Source organism: Somniosus microcephalus, chromosome 14 (assembly GCF_052327205.1).
Source record: "Somniosus microcephalus isolate GS21.2 chromosome 14, FLI_Smic_1.0, whole genome shotgun sequence".
Lineage (NCBI taxonomy): Eukaryota > Metazoa > Chordata > Chondrichthyes > Squaliformes > Somniosidae > Somniosus > Somniosus microcephalus.
Window position 1 is genome coordinate 94,609,131 of NC_141000.1, and position 20,886 is coordinate 94,630,016.

The 20,886-nt window shown below is 45.4% G+C and overlaps 1 protein-coding gene across 6 annotated transcripts in view; it reads right to left on the reverse strand.

Annotated features, from left to right (window-relative positions):
* Positions 1-20,886, reverse strand: part of adgrg7.1 (adhesion G protein-coupled receptor G7, tandem duplicate 1) — a 92,845-nt gene that overhangs the window by 17,911 nt on the left and 54,048 nt on the right. For 5 of the 6 annotated variants that reach the window (XM_086006972.1, XM_086006974.1, XM_086006971.1 and 2 more), the window contains 3 exons: positions 20,346-20,458; positions 16,446-16,780; positions 8,563-8,644 (listed from right to left, as the gene is read on the reverse strand). In XM_086006972.1, the coding sequence (XP_085863098.1) occupies positions 8,563-8,644; positions 16,446-16,780; positions 20,346-20,458 (530 nt within the window). The remainder of the gene's footprint in view (positions 1-8,562; positions 8,645-16,445; positions 16,781-20,345; positions 20,459-20,886) is intronic. The other variant, XM_086006976.1, reaches the window with a different exon arrangement.

Genomic DNA, 20,886 nt, shown 5'->3' on the forward strand with positions numbered 1-20,886 from the left:
GCAGCCTGTCCCTGAGGGCACCGTAGAGAGCGAGGCGGAAGAAGAGGGGGAGGAAGAACACACAGCGTCACTGCATCTCTCACCTACAGACACTAGCTCAGATTTAGAGGCTAGTATAGTTGCGGGTTCTGCACAGGGTGAGGCACCGGGGACGAGTGGGCTGCAGCAAAGCCAGGGGGAAAGGGTAGCTCGGGGGCCAACTCCATTGAGGGCGAGTTCGCGCATGAGTTCTGCTGCACAGGACTCAGATGAGGACCTCGATGGGGAGGTCTTTAGAAGACGGGTGATGAGTGATTTAAGAAAAAGGTGACTTACCATCAAGTAACTTTAAAGTAAGCTTTAAGTAACTTATAAACACACTATATACACAAGAGAGGTCTTTACCATGCCTCTGGTAGAAGCCTCTTACAATACTGAACAGACCAGTATTTATACCAGTCCAACAGGAAGTGACATATGACAGGAAGTGAGGTATGTACACAGTTCATAGTTCATAGTTCACAGGAAGTGATGACATAACTTCCCGGAAGTTATCATTTTTATCACATTCTTCCCTCCTGCAGGATTAGGAGGCTGTGGTCTACCTTTTGGTCCGCAGCCGCCGAACAAGGAAGAGTCGCACCCGTTTGGATTCCCGTCGTAGAGGGTCGCTGGTCCACTTACATGCGGTTGGCCATTGGTCAGAGTCTGTGTGGCCTGGATTGCCCTGTGAAGGGTCGGGGAGATCATGGCTTCGAGTACGAGCCCCAATAGGTTCAAAGTCGGACTGCCTCTGTTCAGAGGGAGGTGCAGAGCTGGTCTGTGGCGGATCAGTACTTTCATGCGCGGTACTGGGAGGGTCGCAACCTTGAGCACGGGGTTCTACCGGCACCAAGCTAGTTGGTGTCCGATCAGGATCCTGGAGAGGGGTACCCGATAGGTCCCAAGAGTTTCCTGGTGAAATGCCATCACCCGATGTCCCACTAGGTCCTGGTGGGCAGGGAGCCAGATCCCGTAATGATACGGTAGATTCTCGGCCGTCGGAATATCGTATGTTTGCATAGGTAGGGTTGGCATCGGTTAGTTCGACCTCGTCTACAAGAGGGTCATTTTTAGACGTCCGAACGTATCTTCGGAGTAATACAGGTCCAGGAGTAGTTAGCCATGACGGGAGTGATGTCCCATGAGATGAGCGACGCTGGAATCCAAAGAACCGCTCATGAGGTGTAGTATTTGTGGCTGTAGAAAGCAGGGACCGTATAGAGTGCAATGCATCCGGGAGCACTGTTTCCCATTGCTGGTCTGGTAGGCCCCGAGATCTTAAAGCGAGACGTACGGAATTCCAGATGATACCGTTATACCTCTCTACCTGCCCATTTCCGATGGGATGGTATGGTGTTGTTTTGCTTGTAGCAATTCCCCGTTCTGAGAGGTAGTCCTTGAGTTCCCTTGACATAAAGGATGGACCCCGATCTGAGTGAATATAAGCCGGCATGCCACAGAGAGAAAATACCTGCTCAAGGCAGCAGATTACTGTGGACGCCAGCATATTGGAGCAGGGGAAGGCAAACGGAAAGCGTGAATATTCGTCGATCATGGTGAGCAAATATGTGTTCCGAGTTGAAGAGGGCACTGGGCCCTTAAAATCGATGCTAAGTCGTTGCATCGGTTGGGTTGCATGTATGAGTATACCATCTGAGGGGCGGAAGAACTGAGGTTTTAATTCCGCACAAAGCCGGCATTCTGAGCATATTTTCTTTACATCTCCAGTGGAAAAAGGGAGATTCCGTGATCGTACAAAATGTAGCATGCGCGTAACGCCAGGATGACACAAACCATTGTGGACATCCATGAGAGTGGAGGATGACATAGTGGAGCAGAATGCCCGTGTGAGGGTGTCCGGGGCCACATTCTCCTTGCCAGGCCGATAGAGAATGGTATAACCAAAAGAGGCCAGTTCCATCCTCCAAAGTTGTATTTTATTATTCTTAATTTTGGTTCGTTTTCGATTATCGAGCATGAAGGCGACTGATCGTTGGTCCGTGATCAATGTAAAGTGCTGGCGAGCTAGAAAATGGTTCCACTTCCGTACTGCCTCTATGATGGCTGTGGCTTCTTTCTCAACCGGAGGATAATGTAGCTCGGCACCTTGTAAGGTCCTGGACATAAATGCTACAGGACGACCTTCCTGATTCAGAGTAGCCGAGATCGCCACCTCCGAGGCATCACATTCAACCACGAAAGGGAGATTCTCATCAATGGAGTGAAGAGCCGCTTTCTCCAACTGTTTTTTGAGAAGGTTAAAGGCTGCAACAGCCGCTGTTCCCAGTGGAAATGATCTAGCATGCAGCAAGGGTTGGATTTTGTCCGAAAAATGAGGAATCCATTTAGCGTAGTATGCAAACAGACCGAGAGCCCGACGTAAAGAAGCCGGATTCTTAGGTGACGGGAGCTCTTGGAGCGGGCAAAGTCTTTCTGGGTCTGGCTTAATGATACCATTGCCTACGCAGTAGCCAAGGATGTTGATGGTCGGTTGCGACTCAACAGATTTGGATTCATTCAGGGTCAAATTACGGCGATGGAGGGCATCCCGAAATTTTTGGAGGTTGGAGTCGTGTTCCTGTTGATCGTGACCTGCAATGGTAATGTTATCAAGAGAGGGAAAAGTGTCCCTTAGGTTTTCCTGCTTAACCAGGCCATCCATTGCCCATTGAAAGACAGCCACTCCATTAGTAACCCCGAATGGGAGGCGACGAAATTGGTACAGCCGTCCATTAGCCTCAAAGGCTGTGTACTGCTTATCTGAGACCTTCAAGGGTAACTGATGATAGGCACTTTTTAAATCGTAAGTTGAGAACACTTTGTATTCGGCCAGTTTATTAACCATATCATCAATGCGTGGCAATGGGTAGGCGTCCAAGTCGGTATATTGATTGATGGTTTGCGAATAATCGATGCATAGTCGCTGTTTGTGAGGTTTTAGAGGGTTCTTGACAATGACGACTTGAGCCCGCCAGGGCGACAAACATGGTTCAATGATATCCTCTGCTAGAAGTCGAGAGATTTCAGCCGCAATAAAAGATTGGTCTTCCTGATTAAAGCGCCGCGATTTCGTTATTATTGGTTTGCATTGAGGCGGAATACTGGCAAATAATGAGGGTTCATCCAGTGAAGCTGCTGATAATGCACACAATGGTAATTTAGACGGTATATTAGAAATAGTAAGTCCGGGTTTGGATCCACCAAACTCAATGGTGAGTTTCTTATGCTGTTTTTGGAAGTCCAGCCCTAAGAGGAGATCACTACATAAGTCCTTGAGCACCGAAAGTCGGGTGGAGGGATACATACGACCATGAAGTGTCATATCAACAACACAAAAGCCGGAGATTCTGGTATTAAGTGATGACTGGGCCATCGCAATTGCCTGGTCCGATGGGAAGACATGTAGTTTCAATTTCGCAACAATCTGTTCCTTAATGAAACTATCAGTACTTCCTGAGTCAATTAAGGCATCTAAGGTATGCCCTTTAATTGAAATTTTTGTGGCTGCATGAGACAGGTTCTGTGGGCAAGCAGCTGTAATTGGTGTCGTTGCACAGAGAGTGGCTAAAACTCTCGGTGTGCTTCTTCGGGAGAGAGCTCGAGAGGAAGCTTGATAGGTCCTAGCTGGAGCATCTTGATAGGCCCTAATTGGGGCAGTTCGGTAGGCCTTAGCTGGATTGGCCCTCGTAGAGGCCCTTGATAGGCAAACTTTAGCAAAGTGTCCTTTTTTCCCGCAATAACTGCAGATTGCATTGCGAGCAGGGCAGGTTTTCCTAGGGTGAAAAGCATCTCCACAAAAGAAGCATTCCTTCCTAGATTGCCAAGAGGCTGCTAAAGTGGGGTCGTCCTCCTCTTCTTCATCAGAATTATCAGAATTAGATTCCCCCATGATAGGGTTCACCTGAGAGCGCTTGAATTGTCTGGTTGCAGCTACAGCAGCAGATCGAGGTCTGGGCAGCTGATAGAGGTCTGCATTTCTCTTTGCCAAATCCAGTGAACAAGCTAGGTCAAAAGCTTTTTGTAGCTCAAGTGTTTTACTTTCTAGTAGACGCTGGCGTATAAATGGAGAAGCAATCCCGCAGATGAAAGCATCACGAATCATTTCTTGGCGGTACAGCTCAGCTGAGGCTGCCTGAAAGTTACAATCTACGCTGAGCCTGCGAAGTTCTTGCAGGAATTCGTCAATTGATTCCCCTGGCCCTTGTCGGGCTGTGGCCAGTAGATGTCTAGCATAGACCTCATTTGGGGTCTTCGCATACAGTTTCTTAAGTGCCCGAATCACCTCTTCGTAATTATCCCATTCATCAACATATTCGAACACTTTTGGGGTCACATAATTGACAAGTATCTTCAATTTAGCAGGAGCATCCGCTTTACATTCATCCAGAAAATTCTCAAAAGTACGATACCAATGCTTCCATACCCTGCCAGCTGCTGGTGTATTCGGGTCCAAGTCCAGACGAATAGGTCTAAGGATTTTCTCCATGATGGGTGGTTCCCTGGATCCTTAACTTCCGAGTTTGTCTGAAGGTCTAGTATTTGTCAGTGTAAATACTAAGTTACTTAAATTGATGTAAGAAAAAGGAGACTTACCATCAAGTAACTTTAAAGTAAGCTTTAAGTAACTTATAAACACACTATATACACAAGAGAGGTCTTTACCATGCCTCTGGTAGAAGCCTCTTACAATACTGAACAGACCAGTATTTATACCAGTCCAACAGGAAGTGACATATGACAGGAAGTGAGGTATGTACACAGTTCATAGTTCATAGTTCACAGGAAGTGATGACATAACTTCCCGGAAGTTATCATTTTTATCACAATGAGTATGCACATGGAGATGATAGGTGCAATGGCAAGGGTGCCTGAGAGCCTCTCAGCAATGATAAGGAGTGTGGAGGAGTCCGCCTCCAAGATTGCAAAGAGCTCTGCACACACCATGGAGCCCATCATTTCCAGTCTGCAAAGGATGGTAGACTCCCTGAGAGATCGTGGCAACCAGGACATGATGCCGCGTGTGATGGGCGATCTAGCAGCTTCCGTTGCAATACAGGCAGAAGCAACGCAACGTCTTAGTGAGGTAATGCAGTCTATGCTTGGTGGCATCCAATCTCAGACTGCTCTCATGCAGTCTCAGCTTGATGCCACGGTAACTCTGACTGCTGCCATCGTGGCTGGGTCTACCACCGTCGACCGTGGCTTTCATGGTGCCGCAGCAAGCCAGCAATCTGTGCTCCAACAGATTGCTAGGGATGCTGAGGTGCTGCCCCGGGGGAGTGGCAGTGGGTCAGTGGAGCAGGAACCTGCTGTCCTCTCTCAGGATGACAGCATTCCTACTCCCACCACTGCCACTCCGCCATTGCCCTTGTCGCTGCCTGTCATCCAGCCAGCCCAGACTGCCACCACCCATGCTGAGATTGTGCAGTCTACAGCCGGGTCTTCCAGGCCCAGGGCGTCCTGCAAGGCCATCTGAAGTCTCCCACACGGACACTCAGCAGCCTTCCACCAGCCCTGCTGCAACCACTGGGCCAACACTTCGTAGGAGCACTAGAGAAGGCAAAGGCACAGTAACGAGAGGCACTAAGGGATTGCACAAGGGTGAATAGTTCATATTGTTGTTGTAAATATGTGTTCACTGATTATTGATAAATTTATTAATTCAGTTTGGATTCTTTTGTGGTGTCTCTCATTTCAGCTTTGCGCTGTGATATGGCCTGCAACAGGGATGGAATGATGGGGATGTGGTGAGCAACGGGGATCTGGAGTTTAATTTATTGGAACCACAGTCTGATGAGGCGGTCACGGACTGCCCTTCCAGAAGGCTGATTGAGTGGCTGCCTCCTCCCCCATTCTTATTCCTCCTCCTCCTCCTTGTCTTCCTCTTCCTCATCCTCCTCCTCTCCCTCTTCCTCCTCCTGAGGTGGTCCCGCAATCCCTGGTGGCAAGGACTGGGCCCTCATGATGGCCAAGTTGTGGAGCATGCAGCAGGCCACCACAAAATGGGACATCCACTCAGCCGAGTACTGGAGGGCTCCTCCCGAGCGGTCAAGGCAGTGGAACCGTTGCTTGAGCAGACCATGGTCGACTCGATTATGTTCCTGGTGGCAGCATGGCTCTCATGGGCAGGAGTGTTCAGGTTGTGGAGGGTGTCATGAGCCAGGTGGAGAGTGGATAGCCCTTGTCTCCTACCAGCCAGCTGCGAGCTTGATGTGGTGGCTGGAAGAATGCTGGCACACCGGTCTGCCACAGGATGAAGGCATCGTGGCTGCTGCCAGGATAGCGGGCATTGACATTGAGGATTCGCTGTCTGTGGTCGCACACCAACTGTACATTAAGTGAGTGGTAGCCTTTGTGGTTATGGAAGATCTCAGGATTGTTATGGGGTGCCCGCAAAGCCACGTGGGTGCAGTCAATGGTGCCCTGCACCATGGGGAATCCCGCTATCCTGGCAAACCCACATGCGCGCTCGTCCTGCTTCTCTCTGGTGATGGGGAAGGAAATGTAGTCCCTTCTCCTATTGTAGAGATCCTCTGTGACCTCCCGGATGCAGCGATGTACAGCAAACTGTGAAATGTTTGCTATGTTTCCTAGTGCAGACTGGAAGGATCTGCTGTTGAAGGAATTGAGGGCGATGGTGACCTTGACTGCCACTGGGCGAGATGTGGTCACCCTGGTCTGAGGCTGGAGATCTGTTTGCAGGAGGTGGCAGAGTTCTGTGACCACCTTCTTGGTGAAGCTGAGCCTGGAGGGCCAGGTAGACTGCCAGTACAGCCCCCATTAATGTAAGCCAAGTGTAACACTTAGATATTTTTAAGGATAAATGTAGCTACTTTTTAGTTACCACAACACTCCTGATACAAAAGAACCTTTAAATTCCTGAATTAAACTTGTACAATATCAAACTGACAAGAAAGCACTGAAACTCCACTGACCTGACAGCTGCGACTCATTACTCATGATCCCTTTAAATAACATCCCTGGAGCCAGCTTCCACCTGCTTGACGCCTCCTCTCCCTGTCGCTGTCTGGTCGAGGCACTAAGGTAGGTGGCGAAAATGAATTTTGCAGTTTGGGCACCCAGTGAGCGTTGAATGCTCACTGATGTCACGATCTGCCTGGCGCTGAAGTCCCCGGCAGTAACTCGTACCGGCAGCGCAACAGGGGGTCCGGATTTGCTGTGCACCGCTGGATTGGCCTTGCCCTGGCACTACTGCATCAGCACCCCATTAGCGCCAGCAGCTGCCGCTAACGGGAGGTGCCAAACAAATAAATTTTCCCCCCAAAGTTTCTTAACAAAATAAACACATTGAAAATTACATATCTCACAATATCATCAAACTTACCTATAGCATTATCTTTTGAGTGCTATATAAGTATATATATTATTGTTTCCCATGGAAGCCTGTCTATGTGTGAGAAGCCTGGAACTATAGTTTGGTTACCTCTTGTGCTTGTTTTTGTGTTGTGAGGAAGCAAGTCCAATTTTTGTTTTGTTGTGTGGCCTGCAGCACTAAATGACATGGTCTGTGCAAATGTGTTGCCTGCTATTTTATTTTATTATCTAGTTAGTGTGTTAGTTTAAGTGTCAGCTGTGGCTCAGTGGGTAGCACAACTGCCTCGGAGTCAGAAGGTTGTGGTTTTGAGTCCCACTCCAGGGACTTGAGCACATAAATCTAGGCTGACACTCCAGTGCCACGTTGAGGGAGTGCTGCACTGTCGGAGATGCCATCTTTCAGATGAGAAGTTAAACCAAGGCCCCATTTGCTCTCTCAGGTGGACGTAAAGGAAGCCATGGCACTATTTTGAAGAGGAGCAGGGGGGTTATCCCTGGTGTCCTGGCCAATATTTATCCCTCAATCAACATAACAAAAACAGATTATCTGGTCATTATCACATTGCTGTTTGTGGGAGCTTGCTGTGCGCAATTTGGCTGCCGCATTTCCCACATTACAACAGTGACTACACTTTAAAAATACTTCATTGGCTGTAAAGTGCTTTGAGACGTCTGGTGGCCGTGAAAGGCGCTGTATAAATGCAAATCTTTCTTTAATGGGACATTTAACCTTTTCAAACATAATTTTGACAGTTTATTGGATATTTTTGTTACGTAATGATGTGGGTGATTTGAGTACACGGATGAGGAGGTGATTGTAATGAAACCCAATGCTGCCTGACATCAAATGCAACATCCCAGTGAATTGCCTCAGTAGAATTACAATGGCGTAGAAGTGTAAAGATTAATATATGTTTTGAAATCATGTTCATATGAAATTTGTTTATCTGCTACAATTGAGACATTAACACAATTGGTTTAAATTAGTTAATACTTTTGTCAAAATAGTGGATAAAGGCATACAAACATGTTATGCTTTTGAATACTCATTTTCAAGGCTATACAATGATACAATACACTTATACACTGCATCCCAGTCTGTGCCCAAGACTATCCATGAGCAATGCCACGGGAGTTTTACTACTTTATTATCATTTTCATGATTTGAAATGCAGTTGAAATATATATTGATTATACAATACTCACAACTCCTCCTGCCGATAACTCAGTGTGTTATCTGCCTTGTAGGTAGCTGCTAGTGTTATAACAACAATAACTGCTGGAAGGCCTGAGGAATACATTGGATAAAAACAAGTGATGTTTGTACTGATGAGATTTAAATTCTGTTTTTTTCTGAGCAATATAATTCTGCCTAATAAAATTCAGAGGTTACTATTTTATTGGGACGAAGCAGCCAAAGCCCAATGAAACTGGAAAGCTTTGAATCAGTAAATTTTCACTTCATGCTACAAAGTCAATCATTTTGCATGCTAACAATTTCTTATGACTATTTACCATTCAAAATACATATGTCAAAATTAACTGCAAATGCAGTGAATTGCACAGAAACTTTTCAAGAACAAAAATATTGAGGGAAATTTTCACCTTCACCGCCTGGGCGGTTAACCTGGCAGAGTGGATCGTCCACCCAGTGTAGAACCCACCCATTTTCATTCCATTGATAATTGGGTGGGTTCTACAACAGGTGGGCAATCTACTCTGCTAGATTACTGCCCAGGCAGTGATGGCAAAGTCTAACACATTGTATTTTACAATATATATATATATATGCAGCTTTTGTGGTCAAAAAGCCTCTAATAAAAAGTGCGGTGCCCTTTTCAAAGATAGCTTATTTTATGTGCAGTTATAGCAGCCTTCTAATTATGGTACTCTGATGCATATCATATAGCATATATTATCATTCCCTTATTGCTATAGAATGCCAAAAATCATGTGATATACTCCTCACTGTAAGTGTTCTTTGGAGATATTTTTGATGGGGTTGCTAAAAATATTTAAGGGGGTTGAAAATTACCCTTTACAAATTTTCCAAAGGAGATTACTGTTCTGTCTGAAATATGTCATATGAATAAAACCTAGTACATAATGGTGTATAACTTTTGTGCAAGTAGGCTCTTCAAAAACAGTCAAAGCTGTCGGCTTGCCAGCAAAAGCCACAGATACTTGCTTCCTGACAGATGACGGGTTTGAGTTCCAGACTAACTCTGATTTAAGTGCACTGATCATAGTCAGCTCAGTTTTGGTTAGTTCTCGGGCAAGCTGCTGATCAAAGTACCTTGAGGGAAACAAAGGCCCCGAATTTCTTGGATCATATTTACACAGAAATTATGCCAAAATTTATGCTGCCGATCTGGCGGATGGAGCTTATACCGAAGTTTCCTGTGGAGCTCATTTGACTGCCCCAATGTAAAAACAGGCAGATACAGCACCACCGATAGGGGTAATAGCGAGCTGTCTTCTGCCATAGTACCTCACTCTGAGAGCCTCTTGTCTCTGCTGCACCTCTTCCTCTTCCATTATTAGGCAGAACAGGGGTATGCCCATTGGAAACCCATTCCAGCTGCTTCGTCCTTCTGAACGTGTGGAGGGGGGCGGGGATCTGAAAAATTTTGAGTGCACTGAGACGGACAGCACTTTCGTTAAGTATAGTGCAAGTCTCAGTAAGTAAAATTTGAAAAAAAAACTCAAAGAAATCCGCTATCAAACTTCAGAAGTCGCAACATCAGGTGACTTTGGGCCGTGCAGCGGAAATGTTTTGGCCGTAAATTTACGGCAACGAATTATTCACGCAAATCCAGGACATTCACGTGAGCTGGGGGTGGGACTACGTAAATGAGCAGCAGAGGGTTTTGGCAGATGTATCTCCGAAACGGCACAAACGATCGAAGAAATTCATGTATAGCGATGTTTCAGTGTAAAACCAGCATAAATCAGCTAGGTGCGAATTTCCTTGGAATAAATGGCGCAACGCTGGTCTTACACTGTAGTTACCCCAAAATACACGTGCCATCTTTCGGATGAGATGTCAAACTGAGGCCTCATCAGTCCTTTCAAGCGGACTTAAAAGATCCCACAGCACTTTTCGAAGAAGAGCAGGGGAGTTCGCCTGTTGTCCTGGCAACATTTATCCCTCAACCAACACCACTAAAAATACATTTACTGGTCATTTATTTCATTGCTGACGGTGGGAGCTACTCTGTGCAAATTGGCTGCCGTGTTTCCTACATTACAACAGTGAATACACTTCAAAAGTTTTTGATTGGCTGTAAAGCATCTTGGGACGTCCTGAGTTTGTGAAAATCGTTATATAGCGTCTTTCTTTTATTTCCTGATCACCAATCATAATAGAAAACCCTTAGTGTTGCGTATGTACCTTTAAGGGAATAACTGGTCTCAGACTGCAGTACCGGCAGTGACCACCCCTGTATAAAAGGCCCTAGCAGGCTTCTGTAGTTTCAGTTTCCAGGTTGTCTCCATTCAGTAAAGACTTGTTATAATCAACTCCTGCAGTCCGTGTCTCAATTATACACGGACATAATACTGGCGACGAGTAAGAAACGAACTTACCTGCAACTCGGCAGCACCTCAGACGACGTTATTGAAGGTCGAAGCCAGAAGAAAGAAAAAATATATATAATCCAAAGAAACTCGAGAAACGGGCGTCGACCGTGGGCAACCGCCCTCCAAATCATCGAATTGAAAAGTGCAGAAGAGACTGTCGAGAGCCAGGCTTGGTCTCCAGTCTGTGGTTTCCCAGCTAATCGGGCTGGTGGCAGGTAGTGCACTGATCCTTCCTGGGCTGCGGCGGGCTAGAGCTCGATCGGGTGGCTCTGCAACGGGGCCGGGCAGCGAGTCGGGAAGCAAAGAGAGAGAGAGAGGGTGGAGCACACAGGGCGCGGCTGGTGCTTCGCAGCCGGGCACCGTTCGGACCTAAGAAGAGGGAGGGAAGTGTCCCAGAGGGTCCGCTCCACGACGGGAACGGTTCTTCAATTAACGGAGCAAAAATTGAAGCGCGATAGAAAAATAAAAATACCGCGGAGAGCGACGTTGGCAGCAGCGATCGGGGAGGCACGAAGACCATAGGGCGTCGCCATTACAGGATAGTAAAATAAATATAATCGCCAGCAACAGCGTTGGCAGCAGCGGCAGCGGCAGGAAAGCGCGGGAGGCGCCATCTTAACTCGGCGGGGAAGAAGGAAAAGCGCGGGAGGCGCCATTTTGATCCATCGGGGACGAAGGCAAAGCGCGGGAAACGCCATCTTAGATTTTCAAGATGCCAAAGACTGGCGATATCACTGCCTTCGATAATGCAATAGAAGACTGGACCACGTATGTGGAAAGAGTCGAGGTATATTGCGAGGCAAACGAAATAGCCGATGAGAAAAAGGCATCGGTATTGCTAACTTTAATGGGCGCAAGAACGTACGGCCTATTGTGGGACCTGATTACTCCAGCCAAACCGAAGGCGAAGAGTTTTAACGAAATTGTTGCTATCCTACAGGAACACCTAAATCCTACACCGCTGCTGATAGCAGAAAGATTTAAATTCCACAGGAGAAATCAGCATAAAAATGAGAGCAATGCTGATTACCTTACGGAACTACGCAAGCTATCAAAGCACTGCCAGTTCGGAGCAGGACTGGCAGATACCTTACGGGACAAATTTGTCTGTGGACTCCTGAGTGAAGGAACCCAGAAGAGGTTACTCTCAGAGAAAGAGCTGACGCTAGATAAGGCTTTCAGCGTGGCAGTATCGTACGAAGCAGCAGCAAGGGGAGCTGCGGAAATACAACAAAAGCCACAGGAATACGGCACCCACGAAATGACACGGGGATTTGCAAAATGTTATCGCTGCGGCAGAACAAACCATGACTAGAAGGACTGCTGGTCCAAGGACAAAATATGCAGGCAATGCGGAAAGATGGGACACATTGCACGAGTTTGCAGGTCTGGGAAGAAGACCAACGACAACAAAAAGGCTATTAAGGAACCATACAGGAAAGTACAAAAGACGACGGACAGTAGTTCCGAAGACCAGATGAGCGATAGTGAATCCGGGAACAAGAGACTAAGCTGTCTCAAACTTCACAACGTAATCGCAAAAGAGGATCTCCGAACCATTTGGGTCACCCTCACGATAGCAGGGTCCCAAGTCAAAATGGAATTGGATACAGGATCAGCGCTAACCGCCATGAATCGACGAGACTACGAGCGGCTATTCTCACACATACCCTTGAGAGAGACATCCATTGTCTTGAGGACGTATACGGGGCAAAAAGTATACCCCAGAGGAAAAATAAGGGTGCCTGTCGAATACAACGGCAAGAAAATACGGAAATTGTATCTCTACATTCTGCAAGATGGTGGGCCACCGTTATTGGGACGTGAATGGATCAGAAAGATAAATTTAGACTGGCACTCCATTCAGGCACTGACAGTGGCTGGTAAAAAGGATGACGACGTCACTCCTGGACGATTGTCAACAATCTTAACTGCTGCCAAAGAGGTATTTCAACAAGAACTGGGCACTCTTAAAGGCGTAACCGCCTCGATAAAAATAGAGGAGAATGCAATTCCCAAGTTTTTCAAAGCAAGACCGGTACCGTATGCAATTCGCCCAGCCGTCGAGGCAGAGCTGGAGAATCTGGAGAATGCAGGCGTGTTATCTAAGGTAGACTGGAGCGAGTGGGCGACACCCATCGTTCCTGTCATGAAGAAAACGTTAAACAATAAGTCTGAGGAGCCAAGGAAGGTTCGCATCTGTGGGGACTTCAAGGTGACGGTGAACCCAGTCCTTCACACAGTACAATATCCTCTTCCAAGGATAGAAGATATCTTCACCTCACTACCTGGAGGGAAGTGTTTTACAAAAATTGACCTAGCACAAGCATATTTGCAGATGGAGGTTGAAGAATCCTCTAGGAAGTATCTCACGATAAACACTCACAAAGGTCTTTACCAGTATAATCGACTGGTATTCGGAGTAGCATCAGCTCTGGCGATATGGCAAAGAGCGATGGAACAAGTCCTGCAAGGGATTCCGGGGACTCAGTGTTACTTAGACGACATCCTAGTGACAGGTGAAGATGACAGTGAACACCTTACCAACCTAGAGCAGGTGCTCACTAGACTACATGAACATGGGCTATGAGCCAATCGCCCCAAGTGCGAGTTTTTTAAGAAATAGATATCGTATTGTGGCCACGTGATTGATGAAGAGGGGTTGCATAAGTCCCCTGACAAAATTGAAGTGGTAGTTAAGGCTCCAGCGCCTGAAAATGTGTCGCAACTGAGGTCATTCCTCGAATTGGTGAATTACTACCATAAGTTTTTGCCGAATTTGTCCACAATTCTGCATCCACTGAACGCCCTACTATGAACGGGAGTAGCATAGAAATGGAGCGATGAGTGTAAGCGGGCCTTTCAGAAGAGTAAGGACCTAATCACTTCAAGAGAAGTATTGGCTCACTACAACCCATCACTACCGATAAGACTGGCGTGTGATGCGTCTTCCTACGGCATTGGGCGGTACTGTCACATAAATTCCTTGATGGTTCAGAGAGGCCGATAGCTTTTGCGTCACGCTCGTTAACTTCAGCCGAGCGTAACTACGCCCAGATTGACAGAGAGGCCCTCAGCCTGGTGTGGGGGTGAAGAAGTTCAATCACTACCTGCACGGTCAGAAATTTACTCTACTAACTGATCATCAACCTCTCGTCTCCATTTTCAACCCTCAGAAGGGCGTACCGATAATGACGGCACAACGGCTACAGAGGTGGTCCCTTTTCCTAGGGGCACACCGATATGACATCGAGTACAAAGGAACTAAACAGCATGGGAATGCTGATGGATTGTCGTGCCTACTGTTGCCGACGGTGGAAGAAGAACTGGCAGTGGATCCAGTGGAGTTATTCCACTCGACTATAGTCGAATGTCTCCCTGTGACGAATGCAAACATAGAAAAGGAAACACGAAATGACCCGACACTCTCCTGGGTCTATGATTTAACGGTGAAGGGATGGCCAGCACATGGCGAACCACTGCTGCCAGCATTCTCGCCGAGAAGAGAACAGCTGTCAGTGTGCTGAGGAACCTTGATGTGTGGATCCAGAGTAGTAATTCCACCCAAATTGAAGGATAGAGTGCTCAATGAGCTTCATGAGGGTCATCTGGGAGGGGTAAAAATGAAGAACTTAGCCAGAGCGTTTGTGTGGTGGCCGGGAATCGATAGAGAAATCGAAGAGATGACCAAGAGCTGTACAGGATGCCAGAAGGTCCAAAACACCCCACCACAAGCCCCTCTACATCCATGGGAGTGGCCCTCATCTCCATGGCAAGGGGTGCACGTTGATTTTGCTGGTCCATTTATGGACTCGATGTTTTTAATTGCGGTGGATGCACATTCAAAGTGGCCAGAGGTAATAAAAATGTCCTTAACCACCACAGAAAAAACTATCGCAGTCTTACGAACCAAATTCGCCAGGAATGGGCTGCCTGAACAGATTTGCTCTGACAATGGACCACAGTTTGTGTCTGAAGAGTTCCGGAGGTTCTTAAAGAACAATGGTGTTAAGCATTACACATCCGCCCCATATCATCCAGCCACTAATGGATTGGCCGAGAGGTTTGTTCAAACATTCAAGAAGGCTATCAAGGCAATGTGTAATGAAGATATACCCCTACAACACAAGGTAGATAACTTCTTGTTTGCCTACCGGAATGCGACACATGCGGTTACCAACCAAACTCCAGCCATGATGTTCTTCAATCGAAGACTACGATGCCGCTTGGATTTGGTTAAGCCAAACGTCAGAAGAGATGTGGAGAACAGGCAGTTTCAGAATATGAATGAAAGGCCGACCAGGAGTTTTAAGATAGGTCAACCAGTTTTGGCCCAGGACTACCGCACAGAGAAATGGCAGCCAGGAACGATCTGTACACGGCAAGGACCTCTAATGTATACCGTGGACGTTGGAGAGAGCATTGTAAGACGCCATGCTGACCAGATTCTAGAGTCACTGGAAAACGTCAACTCCACACCACGATCTGATACACCTGGCGATGAAACCGAAGTACCAATTGCATCTACCGCAGAATCGGTGATATTGGAAGCAGACGAACCAAACAACGACATTGATCCCGACTCAACCTTGCCAGAAGAACCTGATATCCCAAAGAGGCGTTATCCAGACAGAATCAGGAAGCCTCCTCAAAGACTGAACTTATAATTGCTGAACTTCAACCAATGTATCTAGCAACCGTAATTGTAATTAGTTATTATTTAGTTGTTAAATGAATGTTATGTACTGCTTATCTAAAAGGGGAGGAATTGTTGTGTATGTACCTTTAAGGGAATAACTGGTCTCAGACTGCAGTACCGGCAGTGACCATCCCTGTATAAAAGGCCCTAGCAGGCTTCTGTAGTTTCAGTTTCCAGGTTGTCTCCATTCAGTAAAGACTTGTTATAATCAACTCCTGCAGTCCGTGTCTCAATTATACACGGGCATAATACTTAGCAGATGTTCAGAAGAGCACAAAATCCTATTCTCTACCACCCTGAAAAGAGCTAAAAAAAATTGGGGGAATTTTGCCTTTGTATTAGGTTTTTATGCTATTTGAGTTATATATAGACAATCTGTTTTATTACTTGTTTATTCTGGATTTGTAAATTAGATATGCAATGCTCTATTCTGCTATGCATGTGAATTAGGTATATAATTATAATCTGCATACGTAAATTTGATATGTGCTTCAATAGTCATTTTATGGAAATTAGCTAAATCATGCTTCATTAATCTGCATTTCATATTTCCTTTGGTACATCATATTTCATTCCTATTAGCAGAACAAATAGAACACCCATGTGTAGTTTCTGAGTTATTAGTAAAAATGTGAAAGGAATAATGCCAATGTTGAAGTCAAAGGCACTTATTCCCTGTTCTTGCACCTATACATTGCGCAACGATAATCAAAAGTTTAACCATCCCATAAATGGTAAATGAGAGATTCACTTTGTATTGAAGCTGTAAAAAGCATTATAAAGGAACGATTGCTAACTGATCTCTTACCCCATCCAACCACTGAAATCCATATTAAGAAGTGCCGTGGTAGTGGTTTGAATACATGAACTAGAAGAACATACATCTGTGCACCGTACAGTGCTGACCAGGTGAATGTAGCCATTAAAAAATAATGAAGGATGGCAGCAGCAGCAGTGCACAAGTACACCTCTGGTGGATTGGACCTGTCAGAAGGTAGAATGACGTTTTCTGTATTATTCGCAGCACTTTTTTCATTCAGAGCATTGGGGTTGTTTATCCCAGAGATGAAGATCAAGTTAACCATGAGCATCGATGTGCAGAGACTCACAGTTACCCAGGTAAGTGAGGTCTTGCGTACTTGCCTGAAGAGAAATTTTTCATTAAATATTGTTTCGATTCTACTTAAAAGACAGACTAGGATCTGCATAGCAAATACAGCAGTTCAGCTTATCCCATTCAAGAACAAATCTAACAACAGCAAATTCTGTTTCAAAAACGATGTATCAACAGAAGTTCCTCATTTATTTCTGTTGGGCAAAATTCCTTTCACAGCAGTTTCCCAGCCCACCTAAGATACCCTTGTATTATTATTGTCCTCACTTCTGTCCTGCTCATCAGACATAACTTCTTTCACATGCATAAACAATGACAACTTGCATTTATATAGCCCCTTTAACGTGGTAAAAACGTCCCAAGGTGCTTCACATGAGCGTCATCAGATGAAATTTGACACCAAGCCACATAAAGACATATTATGACAGGCTTGGTCAAAGAGGTAGGTTTTAAGGAGCTACTGAAAGCAGGAGAGAGGTAGAGAGGCGGAGAGATTTAGGAAGAGAATTCTAAAGCTTAGGGCCTAGGTAGCTGAAGGCACGGCCGCCAATGGTGGAGTGATGAAAATCGGGAATATGCAAGAGGCCAGAATTGGAGGAGCGCAAAGCTCTAGGTGGGTTGTAGGGCTGGAGGATGTTACAGAGATAGGGAGGGGCGAGGCCATGGAGGGACTTGAACATAAGGATGATCATTTTAAAATCGAGGTGTTGGTGGACCGGGAGCCAATGTAGGTCAGGCAATGGGTGAACGGGACTTGCTGTGAGTTAGGATATGGCAGCAGAGTTTTGGAGGAGCTCAAGTTTACGGAGAGTGGAAAGTGGGAGGCCGGCCAAGAGAGGATTGGAATAGTCATATAAACATATAATTAAGTTGGAAATGGCCTCACTCCAAAAGCCATTAATATATTTTTCTTCATGCACCACTATCTTAGCGTTTTGCTTAAATAATATACAGGGGGTAATGTGATATTCTGCTAATGAATCTAAATCATCAAAATTTTTTAGTCTGAGCTGAAAGTACATGCTGCTGATAGTGGGTGCCAAAAATGGGAAAGGTGTTCCATTGCCTTCCTGATACCTCAGTGAGGGGAAATTTCATCTAAAAAGAAAAAGTAGATAACTGGAGATGATGCTATGCATTGGAGCCTTACTGCATTCTGAGTTGGTAGAATACAGGTTTGCAGCTATGATTTGCCACACACTGAATTCCTGATCTCAGCGGTGCTGCTGTCTGGACACTTTCCCACAGAGAAGGAGGAAAGATCAATGGGAGAGTTAGTGTCACCAAAACTCTGTTATGCACTTTCTAGCAACCAGTTTCAAACCAGCATTAGCTAAAGCCACAAATTCTTGGCAGGAAATAGTTCATCATTCAAGGAGACTCAAAAGTGGGAGGGGAGAAAATACTTTATGAAAGATATGGTTTTACCCTAATAAATGTTTTTAAATGTACTTAACAAACAGTAAAAAGTATTACTGAATAAAATTTCACAAGCAAAACCCTATGTTGCAATGTGAGCTTTTTCTTGTCCAATTCCAATTCCAATTCAATTCAAATGCTTTATTGGCATGAAAGTTTACAGAGAACCATATTGGTTAAATCGTTCATACAATATTTATCCCTCAATCAACATAACAAAAACAGATTATCTGGTCATTATCACCATTGCTGTTTTGTGGGAGCTTGCTGTGTGCAAATTAGCTGCCGCGTTTCCCACATTACAACAGTGACTACACTCCAAAAGTACTTCATCAGCTGTAAAGCGCTTTGAGACGTCCGGTGGTCGTGAAAGGCGCTATATAAATGCAAGTCTTTTTCTTTTTTTCTTTGATATATATCACAGAATCACAGAATCCCCACAGTGCAGATAGAGGCCATTTCGGCCCATCGAGCCTGCACCGACACATATCCCACCCTATCCCCATAACCCCACGTATTTAATCCCCTAACACTAAGGGTCAATTTATCATAGCCAAATCAACCTAACCCGCACATCTTTGGACTGTGGGAGGAAACCGGAGCACCCGGAGGAAACCCACACAGACACAGGGAGAATGTGCAAACTCCACACAGACAGTCGCCCGAGGCCAGATTTGAACCCGGGTCCCTGGCGCTGTGAGGCAACAGTGCTAACCACTATGCCACCGTGTAAGGGCCAATCTATATGGTTATAGTTGTAGCAATTTCTTCTGTGAGATATAGGATGATATAACAGTTCTTGACTAGTAGGAAAATGGACATCTTAATTCAGTCAATTTTTGATTTCAATCAAAATAAATTTGATTGTGAAAATATTATGCAAATATGATACAAGATATTGTGGAACTAAATTGACAAAGTATCATTTATGCTATACTTTATTTTATATAAGGACTGAATGGCACAGTGTGTTAGAAAACTGTGCTTTCACCTGCATGACCTGGCTTCATATCCAGAATAAACAAATGGAATGACCATCTCTTCTCTCTGACAGCTTCAAGTCTCAAATGAAATGAGTCTGGGAAGTCTACAACCTCTAATATATATTAACCCACATCATATAAATTACCTTAAAAAACCCTACACCCTAGCAGTCTTTCAGCAAACTTACTCACGTAAGCTATGTGGGGACCATTTTAACCCTACCCGCCTGGCAGAAACCTAGCAGGTGGGCTGTTCAAATGCCCCGGGTTACTTACCTGTTGGGAAGCCGCCTGGATCCTGAAATTTTCACTTAGGCTTTCAGATGAGTGGCTAAGCCGCCCGCCTAAATGTGGCTGGGTCCAATTGTAGATTGGGGTCTAATGACGTCATCAGGCCCCGACTGCAATTAGAACTCTGGCCTGAGTGGGAAGCTGCTGCAGCGGGAAGTGGACCAATGGTATGTTAACGAGGCCTTGGAGTTAAAATACCCTGGGCCTGTTTTCTGCCTCAGCGGGTGAGTTTCTAACTCACCATGCCAGCCACCTGCCCAGAGTTAAAATGAGGGCATTGCATGAAATGTGCATATCTGAATTCTAGTTCAGGTAAAATCTTGGGGCACTGTAGAGGGAACTTTGCATTTCATCTGACCCATTGGAGCATTGTAATGTTCAGGACTGAAAAAGACTATTTGGATCCACCTAGCCACCTAGAGACTATACCTGAGCTGTGGCATCTATAGGTGCAAGATGGAAAAATGAGACATCCCCTAATGCATATACATAGTGTAATGAAGCAGCTTATAATGATTACTACACAGGAAACTTTTTTTTATCCGGCACCAACGGGACCGACGTGGTGCCAGTTCATCAAAAATTCCGGATAACCGAAAGCTATAGTAAAAGATACGGCGAGCTGACAGCTCCGTATAAAGCAACAAACCCTGTTGCTTAGCAACAAGTGCAGAACAATGGCCACAAGTTCCAAGCGTCTCTGTAGCTTAGCAACAGCTGCAGCCACACCCTTGCACAGCAACAGATCAAGGAAGGCAAGTACAATATGAAGTAAAACTTACCTGAACCTACTCCTGAATTTTGCCGGTTAACCGAGATTTACGGTTATTTAGGTGCCGGTAAATCGAAAGTTTCCTGTACTAATACATTTGCCACTGTTAACATTATTTTAAGTTCTTACCTGGTGATAATTTGAAATCCAATAGTGATGGTTAACCCGGCTATCGAAAATCCACATCCAACATATGACACAATGTCCAATGGTTCAGTGTATGTGTAATTCTGTCTGAAGCTCTGTCGCAATAAAATTAAAGGATTAATTAAAATTGTGTTTTGCAAACAATATTGTTTTTGAGCAAGTGGCTGTCTATCTGAAACTTTAAAAAATACATTTTTGCATAACTTTTCTTTAAGACCAGCCCATCTCATGTGGCATTGCTCACAGTGAGCTTGAGGGTATGCTGTTGCTAGGTAAAGCCTTGCTCGGATATGGGATGGTGGAGGGATGCACATCGCCACTGAAAGGATTTGGAAATAAATTTGTAAGAGATCTGGACAGAGACAAGAAGGACTAAGATTTCTTGAGGATTCTCAAACTTTCCCACATTACAACAGTGACTCCACTTCAAAAGTACTTCATTGGCTGTAAAGCGCTTTGAGACGTCCGGTGGTCGTGAAAGGCGCTATATAAATGCAAGTCTTTCTTTCTTTCAATATTTTCA